The sequence below is a fragment of the Lipotes vexillifer genome, unplaced genomic scaffold (genome assembly GCF_000442215.2).
Source record: "Lipotes vexillifer unplaced genomic scaffold, Lipotes_vexillifer_v1.1 scaffold205, whole genome shotgun sequence".
Taxonomy (NCBI): Eukaryota; Metazoa; Chordata; class Mammalia; order Artiodactyla; family Lipotidae; genus Lipotes; species Lipotes vexillifer.
In genome coordinates, this window is record NW_006781396.1 from 631,765 (window position 1) to 649,924 (window position 18,160).

Below are 18,160 nucleotides of genomic sequence, written 5' to 3' on the forward strand. Positions count from 1 at the left end.
CATCATTTCTGTCATTTGTAGATCTGGCACCCCCACCCCCACCCTGCAGCTTCTTCACATGCCTAGTAATTTTTGATGGGAGATTAGACATTGTGACTTTTACATTGCTGAATACCGGATCTTGTTGTATAGTTAACTTGCTTGCATATTAGCTTGATCCTCTCAGGTCTTTTAAGACAGATCTAGAGAATCCTTTATTCTAGGGCCAATTTGGCCCCACTTCCAAGTTATGGTTCTTCTGGGAGTCTCTGCTGAATGTTCATGTATTCAGTGATGTCTCTCCTCTAGCTGCTGGGAAGTCAAATGATTTCTGGCCCTGAGTGAGCACTAAGAGTTATTCATTTTACAGCTTCTGGTTATTGCTATTTCCTTGGAAGTTGTTATAGCCTGGCCTGTGGTTTAGAATGTAACCAAACCCTCAGGCTACAAGCTGAAGCAATGTAAGGTTAATTTCATTTGTTTCTCTTTTCTCAGAGATCAAAGTCCTGTCTTGCCTACTGTCCAGTGTTTAGAAACAGTATTTTCATGTATTCTACCTGGTGTTCTAGCTGTTGACAGCAGGACAGCAATTCCCACAGCAGTTAATCCTTTGTGGATACATGATTTGAATTTTTACATAAAAACTAAAAAGAAGCAAAGTCAGAAATCTGTTTATTCCTTCCAAAAGGAGAGTCTGAGTTTCCTAAGGAAAAAGAGGCCAAAAATAGTAATATAAACTTAATACATAGCATGTACCACCTAAAGTTTTCAATATCTAAAGTAACTTGAAATTTTTGTCATTTTCCTTCTCATTTTTAAAAGAATCCTTAGCAATCCATTGTTTCTGTAAAGTCACAGCCAGCAACATAAATATCCCTATTTGTTCTGTAAGCAGTAATGATGATGGGGTCATAAAATTATGTGATTAACTTGTCTACCTGGTGTTTTCTTCCCCCCAATCCAGTCTTCTTTCTATTGATATATGCAAAAATATTCACACACAGATTTCAAGAAGTACACAGAGTTGGATTTAAATAAAAGATAGGAATCTGTGAATCTTAAACACATAAAGTATGGAAGATTTCACTAATACATCAGTTTCACAGGAAAGTGCTCAGGGGTTACTGTTTTTAAATAACTGAGACAAAGTCAACAGATAAAATTAAGGTCTTTATCACTCAGTTTAACTTTTTCCTTTAAAGATTATGAAGCCTTTAAAAGGAATTAAATATGAAAGCTTTGAGAAACTCTGCATGGATAGCACATTTCAGAACTGACAAACCTTTACTACAATACTGCTTTTGAAATAAATCCCCAGGTCTCCTTCTTTCCCACACACTAGATTGTAATGCAAATGTTAGATTTCTTGTTTTGCAACCAAAGAATAACAATTACCATAGTTCCTCAAGTTTAACAATATAAAAAATTGCTGTCGGTTGTAGTGAAGTCACAATGGGAATTTACAAGCTAATGACAGCTGTCAGCTACTATTCTCTAGAGATAAATACTCTTTTTAAGTGTAAATTGCATCAAGTAACTTTTTGGTTGGTTAAAAAAAATCTTTTGCTTTGATTTCCATTTCAATAAGTAAGATAATCTAAGTATGTTCTATAGCAGTGTGGTTCAAAGAAACCTAGAAATTATGGGGCATCCCATACAAATACTGACAGAATATGACAACTGATTTAGGAATAAAAAGTAAAGGCAAGGAATTTTCCAGAGTAAGAAGAGAAGTGCAAGAACAACAGACACATGGGGTTGAAGAAGTAATATATTAAAAAAAAAAAAAAAAAAAAAGCTTTAGAGCATTAGGTGTAGAAAAAGTCATATAATACAAATGCTTGTTATTTAGCCAACTGTTAAAAATTCATAGTAGGAAAATTAGTTGGTGCTAAAAATAATTAGTAAAATCTCCTCTAAAATATATCATTTTATGAACACTGTTACTGAACACAAATTCGTGTGCCTGATGCACAGTGAGACCAAACAAACTGAAACGTCAGAGTATGAAGCAGAGAAAGGTTTATTGCAGGGCCAGTCAAGAAGAATGGGTGGCTTGTGCTCAAAAAATCCCAAACTCCCTGATGGTTTTGGGGGAGAAGTTTTTATAGGCAAAGTTTGGTGTGAGGGCTGCAGGGTTTGTGACTTTCTTCTGATTGGTTGGTGGTGAGGTAACAGGGCGGTGCCCCAGGAATCATGTGCCCAGCCTGAAGTTACCACCTTCCACCTGAGTCAGGGCCTTAGTTCCTGCAGAAGAACTCAAAGATACTGTCATGTATATTCCTTGAGGAGGAACCAGGACCCTGCCCCAAGGCTGCACTATTGCTTCTTAACTGTTCCTCCCTGTTTCTGCATTCCCTCCCCTCCCTGATTAGCAACTGTTTGAATCAGCCCTTTGGAACTCAGGGAAGGCTGAGGCTGAATGAAGCCCATTTTCTACAAACAAGAAATGGGGACACAGAAAGGACCTGTACCCAGGAGCCCCACAGGGTCCTGCTTGGTTTCAACATGACTGTATATCTCTTAAGGACTTATTATGAATGGGAACTGGTACAATAAGGAAGCACATTTAGGGTGTTTTCTGCAGAGATACTTTGAACTGAACTTTATATTGTATGATGGATGATTCCAGTGGTTTATGATCTTGCCATCATCTGTTTCTTTTCTTTCCCCTTTCTGTTCTATTCTGCATCAAGAATGTGAAATACAATAATAGAATTTTAGTGTTGGAAGGGTCAGAGAAATCATACAGACTAATGCCCTTCTTCTACAGCTAAGAACAATAAAGTCCAGCAAGGTTAGATGGAGTTCCTAAGGTCCACCCATGTTGTCCCAAATGGCAAGATGTCCTCCTTTTTTATGGCTGAATAATATGCTCTTGTACATATATACCACCTCTTGTTTATCCATTCATCTACCTATGGACACTTAGGTTGTGTCAATATCTTGGATATTGTAAATAATGCTACAATGAACACAGGGAAAAATACCTGGAAGTAGAATTGCTTAATCATACAGTAGTTCTATTTTTAATTTTTTGAGGAACCTCCATACTGTTTTCCATAGTGGCTACACCAGTTTATCAATACATTCCCACCAACAGTGCATGAGGTTTCCCTTTTCTTCACATCCTCCCCAAAACTTGTTATTTCTAGTCTTTTTGATAATAGCCATTCTGACAGGTGTGAGTGATATCTCATTGTAGTTTTGATTTGCATTTTCCTGATGATTAGTGATATTGATCATATTTTCATGTGTCTGTTGGCCATCTGTTTGTCTTCTTTGGAAAAATGTCTCTTCAGGTCCTTTGCCCATTTTTCAATCAGGTTGTTTGTTTCTTTGATGTTGAGTTGTATGAGTTCTTTATATAATTTGGACGTTAACCTCTTATCAGATATATCATTTGCAAATATCTTCTCCTATTCAATAGGGTGCCTTTTCATTTTGTTGATAGTTTCCTTTGCTGTGCAAAAGCTTTTTAGTTTGATGTGGCCCCATCTGTTTATTTTTGCTTTTGTTTACCTTGCCTGAGATGTATCCAAAAAATATTGCTAAGACCTATGTCAAAGAGTGTACTGCCTATGTTTTATCCTGGGAGTTTTATGGTTTCAGGTCTTATATTTAAGTCTTTAACCCATTTTGAGTTTATTTTTGTATATGGTGTGAGAAAGTAGTCCATTTTGATTCTCTGGCATGTAGCTGTCCAGTTTTTCCAACATCATTTATTGAAGAGGCTGTCTTTTCCCCATTGTATATTCTTGCCTCCTTTGTTTTAGATTAATTGACCATGTAAGTGTGGGTTTATTTCTGCAATCTCTATTCTGGTCCACTGATCTATGTGTCTGTTTTTGTGCCAGTACCACACTATTTTGATATGGTAGCTTTGTAGTATAGTCTGAAACCAGGGAATACGATACCTCCAGCTTTGTTCTTCTTTCTCAAGATTCTTTTGGCTATTCGGGGTCTTTTGTGTTTCCATACAAAGTTTGGGGTTATTTGTTCCAGTTCTGTGAAAAACGCCGTTGGTATTTTGATAGGGATTGTGCTGAATTTACAGATTACCTTGGGGAGTATGATCATTTTAACAAGATTAATTCTTCCAATACATGAGCATGGTATATCTTTCCATTTGTTTGTGTCATCTTGGATTTCTTTCATCAATGTCTTACAATTGTCTAAGTACAAGTATTTACCTCCTTGGTTAGATTTATTCCTAGGTATTTTATTGTTTTTGATACAATTGTAAATGAGATTGTTTTCTTAATTTCTCTTCCTGATAGTTCATTGTTAGTTTATCGAAACATAACAGTTTTTTTTTGGCTGCACCATGCACCTTCCGGGATCTTAGTTCCCCAACCAGGGATCAAACCCGTGCCCCTGCAGTGGAAGTGCAGAGTCCTAACCACTGGACCACCAGAGAATTCCTGCAAGAGATTTCTATATATTAATTTTGTACCCTGAAATTTAACTGAATTCATTTATTAGTTCTAATAGCTTTCTGGAGGCATGTTTTAGTTTCTGATATAAATTAGGCTAACTTTTTTTTTCTTTTAGAGCTGTTTCACATTTTACTCCTTATGCCATCTGAAATATACTTTTGTGAAATAAAAAATCAATTGTAAAAGCACCATTGACTCTGCCCCTTCTCCTGATTTACAAAGCTAATTCTATCACATGTCAAATTTCCATATATGCAAGGTTTCTCTAATCTGATCCTACAATCTTTCCTGTACCGATACTCCACTGTTTTGAGTATTATTGTTTTAAAAGTACATCTTAATATGCGGTTTAGGTAAACCTGCCCCCCCTTTCTACTCCAAATTTATGTTAAGTATTTGTATAGTTTTATTCTTTCATATGAATTTTTGAATAAGTTCATCAGCTCCTATTGAGGTTCATATTAGCACTGTAGTGAGTATAAATTTGTGTGAGGGAAACTGACAATTGTTACAATGTTGTCCTCATATTCATTAACATATTATAACTCTGCATTTATTTCTATCTTTTTTTAGGTCCTTCAATAAAGTTTATTCTTCTCAATAAATGCTTTACAGATTTTTTAATTAGTTTTCACTCATAGATACTTTCAAATAATTTATTTTTAATATTCACTTCTCTGTTCATAAATATAATTCCAAAAGTCCATATCCTTTTTCATTAAATTATGATATATTAGACAAAACATAAGATTATCATTTTAATAGAATAAATTAAATATTATTTAGGTGATAGTAAGGCCCTTCCTTATACATTAGGGCAAAAACATCCTCAAATTTACTTAGATATGTAAAACAGATGATTTAAAATTTCTTTAAATTATTCATAGTATATTAAAAATGCTAAATCTGTCACATACTATCATTTGAAGAACACTCATTTTGAAAAGCAGGTAAATATTTATGTAAAAAATATCTTTTTATATCAGTATAAGAAAGCCCAATTATAGAATCATAACTTTAGTAGTTTGATAAATCCAGTCACTTGGGTCCTTCCAACTGGTAGTATAAATGAACTTAGTGAAATCAGCTATATATTTCATTGTGAACCTAAGGTGAATTAGTATTTGTACAACTGAACCTCTCTCTGTAGAACTATGTAAAAACATTTGTGTGAAGTTATTACGAGGCTTAAATGATAAAAGTTGTGAAAAGACTTAAAGTTATAAATCTTTTTCAAATACATGGTATTATTGGTTTTATGTTAAACAGTAGTACAACCTATGTACCTTTCATTAAATCTGGTTCTTTTAAAATCTGTTTATGAAGATAATTAATCTCTCATAAATGTCAAAAGCATTTGTGCTAAGTAAAAGGTCATCCTCTTCCTTCCTTCCGTTCATCTACTCCTTCTACTGAGAATTAACTATTTTATTTTGCTTTTGTAAAAATAAAATCCTGTCCTAATATAGTGCTCTAACATATTTTTCTTTCTACGAATAATGCTTTGGGGACTTCCCTGGTGGTGCAGTGGGTAAGAATCCGCCTGCCAATACAGGGGACATGGTTTCGAGCCCTGGTCTGGGAAGATCCCACATGCCGCAGGGCAACTAAGCCCATGTGTCACAACTACTGAGACTGCACTCTAGAGCCCACGAGCCACAACTACTGAGCCTGAGTGCCACAACTACTGAAGCCCGCATGCCTAGAACCCGTGCTCTGCAGCAAGAGAAGCCACCACAATGAGAAGCCAAGGCACCGCAATGAAGAATAGCCCCCCACTCACTACAACTACAGAAAACCTGCACTTGGCAATGAAGATGCAATGCAGCCAAAATAAATAAATAAATAATATTTAAACAAACAAAAAAGAATAATGCTTTTTATGGTGCTGCTTTGAAAGTAACTTCATTAAACCTTGACCCTTGGTCCACTTTAATTTCTGGGTGGTAAAAAGTTGAATATAATCCTAAAATACAGAGAGTGAAGTGCAGTAGAAGAATGATGGATTTTGGAATCACAGATTTAGTAGTACGGAAGTTCTACCACAGGAGACACCTTGAATGCATGAGCCCATTACTGAATATAACTTTACCTCCGTTTCCTTACCTATAATGCAGAGTCTAATACCTCAGAAGGCTGCTCAGGAGATTCAATGAGAATATGGAAAAACGCTTGCCTTAATAGTTTTTCTTGCTTTTTCTAAAATCTACAGTCTTAAAACCCAAAGCCTAAAATCATGTAAGTTTCCATGAGAAAATTTCCAATCGTGCCTTTAAACCCCAAGAGAACAAAAATGACTTGTTCCACTGAGGGCAACAAGGGGGAAAAAAGCTTAATTTATACAAACAAATTCCATGTGCCTAGGTATTTTTGGATAATAGACCTCCTTGAGAACCTGAAAAAAGTATGGATTCCCTTCTTAGACCTACTTCCTGAAAAAATTCAAAACGATTTACACATAAAAATTTTAGATACAATCATTTTGTTGCATTGGAAAATGATTTCCTTCATATTACCTGCTATGGACTGAATTTTGATCTCCCAAAATTTGTATTTTGAAGCTCGAATTCCCCATGTGACTATCTGGAGATAGTGTCTTTAAGAGGTAATTATGGTTAAAGGAGAAGATAAGGGTGAGGCTCTAATCTGATAGGACAATGGCTTTACATGAAGAGTAAGAGCTTTCCCCACCCCCTACCATGTGGGGACACAGTGAGAAGGTGGTCATCTGCAAGCTAGGAATAGTTCTTACCAGAGCCTAACCATGCTGGCACCCTGATCTTGGACTTCTAGTCTCGAAAACTGTGAGAAAATAAAATTTTGTTGTTTAAGCCACGCAGTCTACAGTATTTTGTTATGAGCAGACTACTGCATTGAAGTATTTTTAAAATAAATGTTTACAAAAACGGAAGCATTTTACCTCATTTTAAATGAAAATTAACAGCCATTTTCTGTTGTTTCTTTTTTTAAAAGAAATAAAGCAAAAATTTACAAAATAAAACAGGAAATAAACTTTAATTCTATATGAAAGAACATTTCAATTACAAGGCTGCTATTGTTTGGCTTGAATAAAGAAGTCACATAATGGCCTGGTTTTGGAACATGATAACTTGGACATTATCTTTGATATCTAAAAAGGTTGTACCTTTCTGTTTTGACGAAAAGAAGTTGTAAAAACTCTGAGACTCTGGGAAAGGTATGTGGTAACAAACATAATCACAGCTCTCATAGTTCACTTCACCAGATGATGCTTGGCTAGGCATATGCAAGGAACCAAAGATTTCTCTAAGACTCTTAGAATTGAATTCATATCACTCACTGTTTTGATGCAATATCAATAGTGAAACGACTGGAAATCCGAGTTCCAGTTTTAAGGTTTCTGAGTGGAGGTAATCTTCAAGAGCTCTAAGGTTTTTCTAATTCTTGTGGAGAAACTGACAAACCTCTCCATTCATGACTAGCCTAGAGAGAAACTTCATCCAGCAGCTGGAAAATTCACAAGGTTGTCTACTTCTACCTACTTCAGAGCTACAGCTTGGTTGAAAGGGTTCATGATTTTTCTACCAAATCCATAATAATGACTGTAAGGTCTTGAATTGGAAGATTATGCTCATTCATAAAGGCCCAAATATCCCCAAGTAAATCAAGCCATAACTAAACACTTCCTTGTGATAAATTTTCTCTTCTCTTAAAAAGCAAACTCCTGTCCAAAGTTTAATCTAGCAAAGGAAAAATTTCTATTTTGATTCTTTTTCTCATAAAATCTTGTTCTCATAATAGTGATTACTTCTGTGGTAGCAGGCAGGCCTTCTTTTAGGGCTGTTCGAAGTCTTCACTGCCAGTATGTGCCAATGAAAAAAACCAATGTATATTGCAATGGGTAGAGCTCCTTTCTTCTCTGAGGCCATATAAGTATGCATGGCTCTAAGTTTGGAAGATGTGCCATCTGTTTGTAGAGTACCAAGATCTTCCTTAGAGTAAAAAAAAAATTTTTTTCCTGGTAGTTATTTTGGAAAAGAAATTTAACACTATTTCAAAGATGGTGATAGCCATTAATGTTAACAGCTTTTCTAATTTCCACCAGAAATCACATATTTGGGATTTTTCTTTGTATCAACATGCATATTAACAGACAAAAACTAGAAACTAACTCCTTAGAGCAATATCAGTAGTTTCATGAAGTCACATGCATTCCGGACGAAACTGGATAGTTTCCAAATTCCCTCAAAACTTACTTCAAAATATTGAAACAAATGACAGCAATCCTAGAATGGATAACATCATTTGAAATTTGACATAAATTTACTTCTGCTCCACACTAAGCCAGTTTAAATACTGTCAGCACATAAAGCTTAAACGTCTTTCCATGTTCATGTGGCTGTTTTTCTTAGCAATGTGAAAGCCAATTTTATACAAGCCTTCAAAAAAAGACTTTTGTGATGGAACATGTTCAACCATATTTTGGTATTTTCAAAATATGAAACTTCTACTTACAAAAAAAATTCAAACTGTAGGATATATTTTTAAAATGGAAAAATAAAATGGTGTTTCAGCTTTCCCAACTTCACATTTGGGTTGATGAGAACTCTGCCCACATTAAAACACTGTGGCTTTCTCTTCTATCATTTTTCATGATTTCATTACTTTCATTTCTTTTTTGTTGTCAAGTTTTTAAAAGTTGGAATGAAAGACAGTGGTGGGGTATGTTTATGTCCTCAATATAATGATGACAATAAATATAGAATCTCCAACTGTATATGAGCAGCCATTAATAATAAAACATGATTTTAAAAGTCCACCCTTTCCCACAAAATTATTTTAAAAGTAACAGGAAAAATTCTAGAATATAAAAAGAACCCTTACAAATCAATACTAAAAAGACAGTTCATTTTTTTAAATGGGCAAAAAGTTTGGGCACTTCATCAAAGAAAATATCTGAATGGTTAATGAGTACATTAACAGATGCCCAACATCTTGGTCATCAGTGAAATGCAAATTAAAACCACAATGAAATAATATTACAAATCCACTACAATGTCTATAATCAAGAAGACTGACCATACCAAGTGTTGGGGAGGATACAGGGAAACTGGAACACTTAAACACTGCTGGTAGGAATGCAAAGTGGGACAGCCACTTTGGAAAACAATTCTGCAGTTTCTTAAAAAGTTAAGCACATGATGAAAGAAACTGAAGACCACACAAACAGTTGGAAAGATATACTGTGTTCTTGGATTGGAAGAATCAATATTGTTAAAATGACCACACTACTCAAGGCTGTGTACAGATTTAATGCAATCCCTGTCAAATTACCAATGGCATTTTTCACAGAACTGGAACAAAAAATTTTTAAAGTTTGTATGGAAACACAAAAGACCCTGAATAGCCAAAACAATCTTGAGAAAGAAGAACGGAGCTGGAGGAATCATGCTCCCTGACTTCAGACCATACTACGAAGCTACAGTCATCAAAACAGTATGGTACTGGCACAAAAACAGACACATAGATCAATGGAACAGGACAGAAGGCCCAGAAATAAACCCATGCACTTACGGTCAATTAATCTATGACAAAGGAGGCAAGGGCTCCTCTGGTGGCGCAGTGGTTGAGAGTCTGCCTGCCGATGCAGGGGACACGGGTTCGTGCCCCGGTCCGGGAAGATCCCACATGTTGCGGAGCAGCTGGGCCCGTGAGCCATGGCCGCTGAGCCTGCGCGTCCAGAGCCTGTGCTCCACAACGGGAGAGGCCACAACAGTGAGAGGCCCGTGTACCGCAAAAAAAAAAAAAAAAAGGAAGCAAGAATACAATGGAGAAAAGAAAGTCTCTTCAATAAGTGGTGCTGGGAAAACTGGGCAGCTACATGTAAAAGAATGAAATCAGAAGATTCTCCAACACCATATACAAAAATAAACTAAAAATGAATTAAAGACCTAAATGTGAGACTGGATACTATAAAACTCCTAGAGGAAAACATAAGCAGAACACTCTTTGACATAAATCACAGCAATAATTTTTGGCTCTGTCTCCTAGAATAATAGAAACAAAAGCAAAAATAAACAAATAGGACCTAATTAAACTTAAAAGGTTTTGCACAGTAAAGGAAACCATAAACAAAATGAAAAGATAACATACAGAATGGGAGAAAATATTTGCAAATGAACTGACCGACAAGGGCTTACTTTCCAAAATATACAGTTTGTACTGCTCAATACTAAAAAAAACCCAACCCAATAAAAAAAAAAAAAAAATGGGCAGAAGACCTAAATAGACATTTCTCCAAAGGAGACATACAGATGGCCAAGAGGCACATGGAAAGATGTTCAACATCACTAATTATTAGAGAAATGCAAATCAAAACTACAATGAGGTACCACCTAACACCAGCCAGAATGGCCATCATCAAAAAGTCTACAAATAATAAATGCTGGAAAGGGTGTGGAGAAAAGGGAACCCTCCTACACTGTTGGTGGAAATGTAAATTGATGTAGTCACTACGGAGAAAAGTATGGAGGTTCCTTAAAAAACTAAAGATAGAGTTACCATATGATCCAGCAATCCCACTCCTGGGCATATATATGGAAAAGACGAAAACTCTAATTTGAAAAGATACATGCATCCCAATGTTCACAGCAGCACTATTTACAATAGCCAAGACATGGAACCAATCTAAATGTTCATCGACAGATGAATGGATAAAGAAGTAGTATATATACAGAATGGAAATAATGCCATTTGCAGCAATATGGATGGGCCTAGAGATTATCATGCTAAGTGAAGTAAGTCAGACAGAGAGACAAATATTATATGATATCATTCATATGTGGAATCTAAAAAAAAATACAAATGAACTTATTTACAAAACAGTAATAGACTCACAGACATAGAGAACAAACTTATGGTTACCCAAAGGAAAAGGGGGGTAAGGATAAATTGGGAATTTGGTATTAAGAGATACACACTATTGTATATAAAATAGTTAAAAAACAAGGACCTACTGTATAGCACAGGGAACTATATTAAATATCTTGTAATAACATATAATGGGAAAAAAATCTGAAAAAGAATATATATATGTGTGTCAACTGACTCACTTTGTTGTACACCTGAAACATTATAAATCAACTGTACTTCAATTAAAAAATATTACGCACATACTTACCGTATGACTCATTCTACTCCTAAGCATCTACCCAAGAGATATGAAAACATATATCCATACAGGATACGTAAAAGAAGCTAGATGCAAAAGACTACATATTGAATGAGTCATTTATATGACATTTTTAGAAAAGGTTTAACTACAGAGAGAAAAAGCAGACTAGTGTTTGCCTCAGGTTTAGGGTAGGAGCAGGGATTGGCTGCAAAACAGGAACAAGAGAACTTTTAGGGGTGAAGGAAATAGTCTAAAGCTGGATTGTTATTATGCTTGCATGATGATAGGTGAATTTTATGATATATAAAATATACATCAATAAAGTTTTTAAAAAAAGGAATGGGACAAAAACCAAAGGAAAAACTGGGGCATATATCCAGTTCCCCAAACCATCCACAGACTTTACTTAGGTTAAGAATTTATATATATTATCTATATTTGGGTTAGTTAAACAGATGATTGTTTATTATTAAACAGGAATTTCAATAACTGTTCAATGCTAAAATTATTTGTCCTCAAACAATTTTTGTAAGGAAATCTTATATTTTTTGTTTACTACACAAAAGACACAGCTTTCTACCGCAATTCCCAATACAAGGTTAATTGAGTAACATTACATTTCTGGATAGAGAAACGAAGGCAACCAGAGAGACTGTTTTTCTTGCTCTTACTCTAGCTTACCTACAGTGAAGACATGTCCTGGTTTACCATATTTAAAATTGTCAGGACAACTCTGGGTGTCCTCCTTTTACTCTCAAAAGTGTCCTGGGTTGAGTGAGAAATTATACAGTCAACCTGTCTCTAACAGAATTATTTTCATCATTAATCCTTAATTTTCATTACCATGAAGGGGAACTCCTGAAAGATTTGAAAGACCTTAAATAGGCTATAAGCCATACAATCATAAAAATTTCAGTTAGTCATTTTACAATTGAGGATATGGGGCACAGAAAAATTAAAACAAGAAGCCCCAAACCACATTTTTTTGATTAGGGGTCTTTAACACTACTACAGCACTTTTTATAGAATAAGAGTTTCTGGGAACTTCCCTGGTAGGGCTGCGGTTAAGACTCCGAGCTCCCCATGCAGGGGGCCTGGGTTTGATCCCTGGTCTGGGAACTAGATCCCACATGCATATCGCAACTAAGAGTTTGCATGCCACAACTAAGGAGCCCACAAGCCGCAACTAAGGAGCACACGTGCCGCAACTAAAAGAGCTGGTGAGCTGCAACTAAGGAGCCCACGTGCTGCAACTAAGGAGCCAGTGAGCCACAACTAAGGTGCCCGTGAGTCGCAACTAAGGAGCCCGCTGGCTGCAACTAAGAAGCACATGTGCTGCAACTAAAGGAGCCGGCAAGCTGCAACTAAGGAGCCCGCCTACTGCAACTAAGTAAGACCCGGTGCAACCAAATAAATAAATAAAATAAAATAAAATAAATATATATATATTAAAAAAGAAAAGAATAAGAGCTTCTGATGGGTAAGTACTATTTCTGTAGGCAAAGTACATTTTTCTCTTGGAGGTGGTAATTATTACTATCTCCGTTTCACACAGGAGGAAGGAGGTTTTAAGAAGTTCATTACTTTGCCTAAGGTTAAAAGGTGGTTAAGTTGTGGAATTGGGATGCAAACCTTGATTCCAAAGCTTGACACTTAACCTCTAAGCCTAATGCCTCTCATGAAAGGGAACATGGGCATGGGTACAGGGATGTGCATGTGCACCTGTGTGCAGTGTAGCCAAAGCAGTTCTTGAGTTGAGGTTCATGAGACTAGAGATTCCATGAGCTGGTTTGAGAGCCTGTATCATTAAGAAATTACATATAACATTTCCTATGTGTATATAAAAATTTTTTTTCTAGAGAGAGAATCTAGAGCTTTCACCAGATCCTCAAAAAGTATTTATGACACAAGAAAAATTAAGAACCTTTTAGATTGCTTTGGTAGGGAGGTTAAACTTTTAAGATAACCTATATATTTTACATATCGGATATCAGTCATATCTAGAAGATTTTGTCAAACAACAAAACTAACAAGCAATTATCGAGAGGCAGTATATATTAGGTATATATATTATATACTAGGTATGTAAATATCACAATGATATAATGTGGTATTTTAGATTTTAAAAAAAAAAGGGTCAAGCTCTCACTTGCTATAGAATATGACCCAGTAGTCATAACAAGAAGCAATGAATGATGGCAGAGATGTTTACTACTGGTGGCTAAATTCTGTTGAAGTAGCTGTGTATTAAGCAGAGTTTTCATATATGCTATACCAGCCTAAGGTAAGATTAATTTAGAAGTACAACATAAGAAGGGTATATAATTTGGGAGTAGTAAGGACACTGAGTTACATTAAATCAAATCATTTTCTGCTTCTGGTTTCTTGACAATGAATATGAGTTGATTTTCTTAAGAAGGGCAATAGTGTTGGTAGGAATTTTGGGAGCATCTCTTTCTTTTTTTTCTTTTTTAAGTATGTATCCTTTTACCTCTGTAAAAATATTGTCTTCAACCCCTCACACAACATAGAGACAACATACTAGCATTTTTGTCCTGGGATAACATTCAGCCAGATACCCCAGTACAACTGTACATTGTTACATTACTGAAAGCCTTCCATAGAGATTGTTATTAGGATAATAGTAACTGTATTACATGGTAAAATTCATAATAAAAATTTCAGTATGAATTCATTAGTTCAAATTATTTGCCATTGAATATAATAACTACTGGCACAAGTGTCCTGTTGTAGTGTGACTTAGTTGCCACTGAATATATATAACTTAATGAATATATATAAATACTGACACTGAATATTTAACAGTTTCTGACAACATTATAAAAACAAGAAATTTTTAAATGAATTGCTGCTAGTTCAGCAAAAGCTGAGAGGATTCAGCACTATGAACAATATTTTTATATCGGAGAAATTCTCTCTTTATTGAAACTATCCAATGACGTAATCCTGCAGTGGCAATGGAGGACAGTAATAAGACCTTGGAGTGGTGCTGGTATAGATGTGGACAGCCCCCATTTGGCTGTTTAATGGGCCAAGACAGTTCTAAGGGCAAGAGTGATACCCACCTACTGCTTTTTAATTTATATACTAATATCACTTTATCAACTCTCTATGTCTCTAAGAGATAGGAAAAAGAAAGCCAGCTACCATTTTTCATTGTTTTGATTCTGGCCTATTTTTCCTTTTAACCTTTCCATACTACAAATGAGTAATCAAAAATGGATACTTCCTCCAAGTTTAGGGAGTATGAGCACACTGTCTGTGTATTCCAATAACTAAACAGCTTTGGAACAGGTTCTGATAACCCTGCAAATATCTACACTGATTAAATACAGGGGATCCTAGAAGTTTCAAATGGTTCATCTGAGGTTTCAACTTCAGGTGTCCTCGTAAATTTGCAGGATGCTCTTTCAATGGTTGCTATGCCTATGAATTAATATTTATAAGGTTGAGTTAGAGTTCTATCACACTAAACTTTACAAAGAGAAAATATATTTAACAGTCAACCCTAAGCAAACAGTCTAAACTGTAAATGTGTAATGCTGGGTAAAAGAAATGACAAGAAGAGTTGTAAACCTGTCTCCTCCATACTGTAAATAAAATCAAAGCTTAGATCCTCTTGCCAATTTGCATCATCATGGACTTTTCCAAAGGACTGTGGTTCCCAAGCATCTTTTTTCAATTTTTTCTCACAACAGAGAAGAGTATTACAGCCCTGAGCGTAAGGGAAGAAAAAGACAAGAAAGGACAGGAGGTTTCAGACTTTGAATTTCTTCTGTCTAGGCTCTGATACCCTGAAGGAGCTGGAGTGTTTGATCATTATCCATAGTATGAAGACTCAATGGTTAGGAAATTCCAAAGGTGGTCCTTCTGCGATCTTCACATTAACTATGTTCCCAGTTTTAAAACATAAATGGAAAGAGTAGACAGTATTATTCCATGATCTATGAAAACTTAAGTCTATTAATTTTTCTTCCTGATTTCTCTTCTAAATTTACTATATCCTCATTCAAATTTTATTTCTCTTCTTTAGTCCCCCCCAACACCTTCTCCCTCTGACTCCAAGCCCATCTCAAGTGAAAGAGTAGGGTTTATAAATCTATATGTCAGTTTGAGAATGGGAAACAGAGTTAAAGAAAAAAAAGGCATTGGACATAAAAATGGATTTGCCAAAACTCACCATCAGAGGGCACAACAGTACTGCAATAAACAACTCCGCTAGGCCAAGAAGAGAGCCTCTGGTGCACCTAGAAAATTCAAAAAGACACATCCATTGTCAGTACACAACAACAAATGTTATATGCACATGTGTATGTATATAATAAATAATAGCTTTTTAATTATTTATATATTCTTTGTAGAAAAATTTAAAAATACAGATAAAAGTCTCTCAAACTCCTATCATCCTAAGATGATAGTGATGAACATTTTGGTTTATTTCAAGATAAACCAGTATTTCACCATAATTGTAATTTGCATTTTTTTTGTACTAAGAGTGATAATCTATACATGTTTTAATCTGAGTTACTTGTATTTGCTTTTCTATTCACTGAGTATTTACATCTTTTGCCATTTTAAAAATTTGGATCATGGTCTTTGAATATTATTTTGTAGAAGTTCTTTAAATATTAAGAAAATTATCCCTTGGTCAACAAAATATGTCATAAAAATTTCCCTGTTTTTATTTTTACTTTGTTAATGGTGTTTTTGTATGCACACAATTTTCATGTTTTAAGAGTCAAACTTTTCAATCTTTTCTGTGTGGTTTAACAGTCCTGTGTCATATATCAGCAGCTTGCCCTACTTCAAGAATACTATAAAATTCTTCCATGGCTTCTAGTTTGATTTTTCAAGTTTAAGTCTGATTTATTAGGAATTAATTTTAGTCAGTTAAGAAGCAGCAATCCAACTTACCTCTAATGATAACAAAGCTATCCCTTATATTTAATAATTCATTTTTCCCTCTTATTTGAAATGCCACCTTTATAATTTTCCAAATACCTATATGAATTTGGATCTTTTTCTGTCCAATGATCTATATGCTCATGTCGTAGTAGCCACACTGTTTTAAATATCCTAGCTTTATATTTTTACATCTGGCACGGTGGGATAGTTTCCCTTATTACTTTCCTTTAAGAATTTTCCTGGCTATTTTTGCTTATTTGTATCTCCATATGAACTTCAGCGTCAGTATTTCTAGTTACACACAGACACACACACACACACAATCAGCTTCAAAAATAACACAGCACTGTGATTAAGAGCATAGAATCTATAATCACTCCTGAGTTCAGATTATGATTCTGTAACTTACTCTAACTGCAATCTTTGCAAGTTCATTAGCCTCTTTGTGCCTCAAGTTTCTTCACTGAAAAATGGACAAAATGTAATACTAGCACCTACCACAAAAAATTGCTGTGACGACTAAATGATGAATACACATAAAGCACTTAGATCAGTGCCTGGCATAGAATAAGTATTCAATAAATGTTAGTTTTTTTGTTTGTTTTGAAGTTGAGATCTTATTAACTCAATGGATTAACATAAGGAAACTGACATCTATGTGATTTTTGAGTCTTTTTTAATCAAGAACCTTGTAAGCCTTTCTATTTTAGTCTTTGTGTTCCTGAGAAGCATTTTAAGGTTTTCTTTATTCAGATCGTATGTGTCCCCTTTAATCTAATGTAATTCTTTTTGTACTAAGTCTTGTCCAATACTAGGATCATGACCCCTGAATTTTTCCTTTTAGTTTGCAAATGCCTGTTAATGCTCTGCCTGTCCTTTAATTTTATTATTTTTCCTGAGTTTCTTTGTTTTAGGAATGACTCTGTAGTTTTCTTTGTGATCTAATCTGGGAGTCTTTTAACAGAAAAGTTTAGCCTGTTTATATTTATTAATATAATGTATATTTAATGTCCTTTCAGTCATCAAATTTTATGCTATAAAATTTTTATGTTTTTTGTTTTTATTGCTGCTCTTTCTTCTTAAAAATAGTTTACTAAATGGTCTATGTTTGCTTTGTTTTAGTTAAACATGTACTTCTAATATTAATATGGAAAGTTTATTTATTTATTTTTGTATTAGTAGTCATTTTAGAGTAAAATCTAAGTTCTTTGAACTGCCTTTAAGGCCCAATATTATCTGATACTCTGTTATCTCTTTTACTTCACCTCCTACCATTCTGCTTTAGCCCCTAGGCTCTTTTCTGGTTTTTGTATACAAGCTATACTCTTGTTCCAGAACCTTTGCAATAGCTATTACCTCTACTTAGAATATTGTTTCTCCAGAAAACTATCAAGCTCCCTCACTTCCTTCAAATCTTTGTTCACATTTCACTTTCTGAGTGAGGTCTACTCTACCCAACCCAATTAAAAATGGCAATTCCATTAGTTGGTACTCCTGATATATATATGTATATATATATATTTTCCATCTCTTATTATGAGCAATGATGAACTTATAGTTATGTGTCTTTTTCCCTCTCTTCTACTATCCAGTTTATTTTATTTATTTATTATGTAACTTTTCTTGGTGTTTATCTATCATCTACCTATCTATATACCTTCCC

The 18,160-nt window shown here is 34.9% G+C and overlaps 1 protein-coding gene across 1 annotated transcript in view; it reads right to left on the reverse strand.

Annotated features, from left to right (window-relative positions):
* MCU (mitochondrial calcium uniporter) overlaps window positions 1-18,160 on the reverse strand; it is a 231,134-nt gene that overhangs the window by 35,728 nt on the left and 177,246 nt on the right. The window contains exon 2 of the mRNA XM_007454674.1: window positions 15,773-15,839. Coding sequence (XP_007454736.1) covers window positions 15,773-15,839 — 67 coding nt within the window. The remainder of the gene's footprint in view (window positions 1-15,772; window positions 15,840-18,160) is intronic.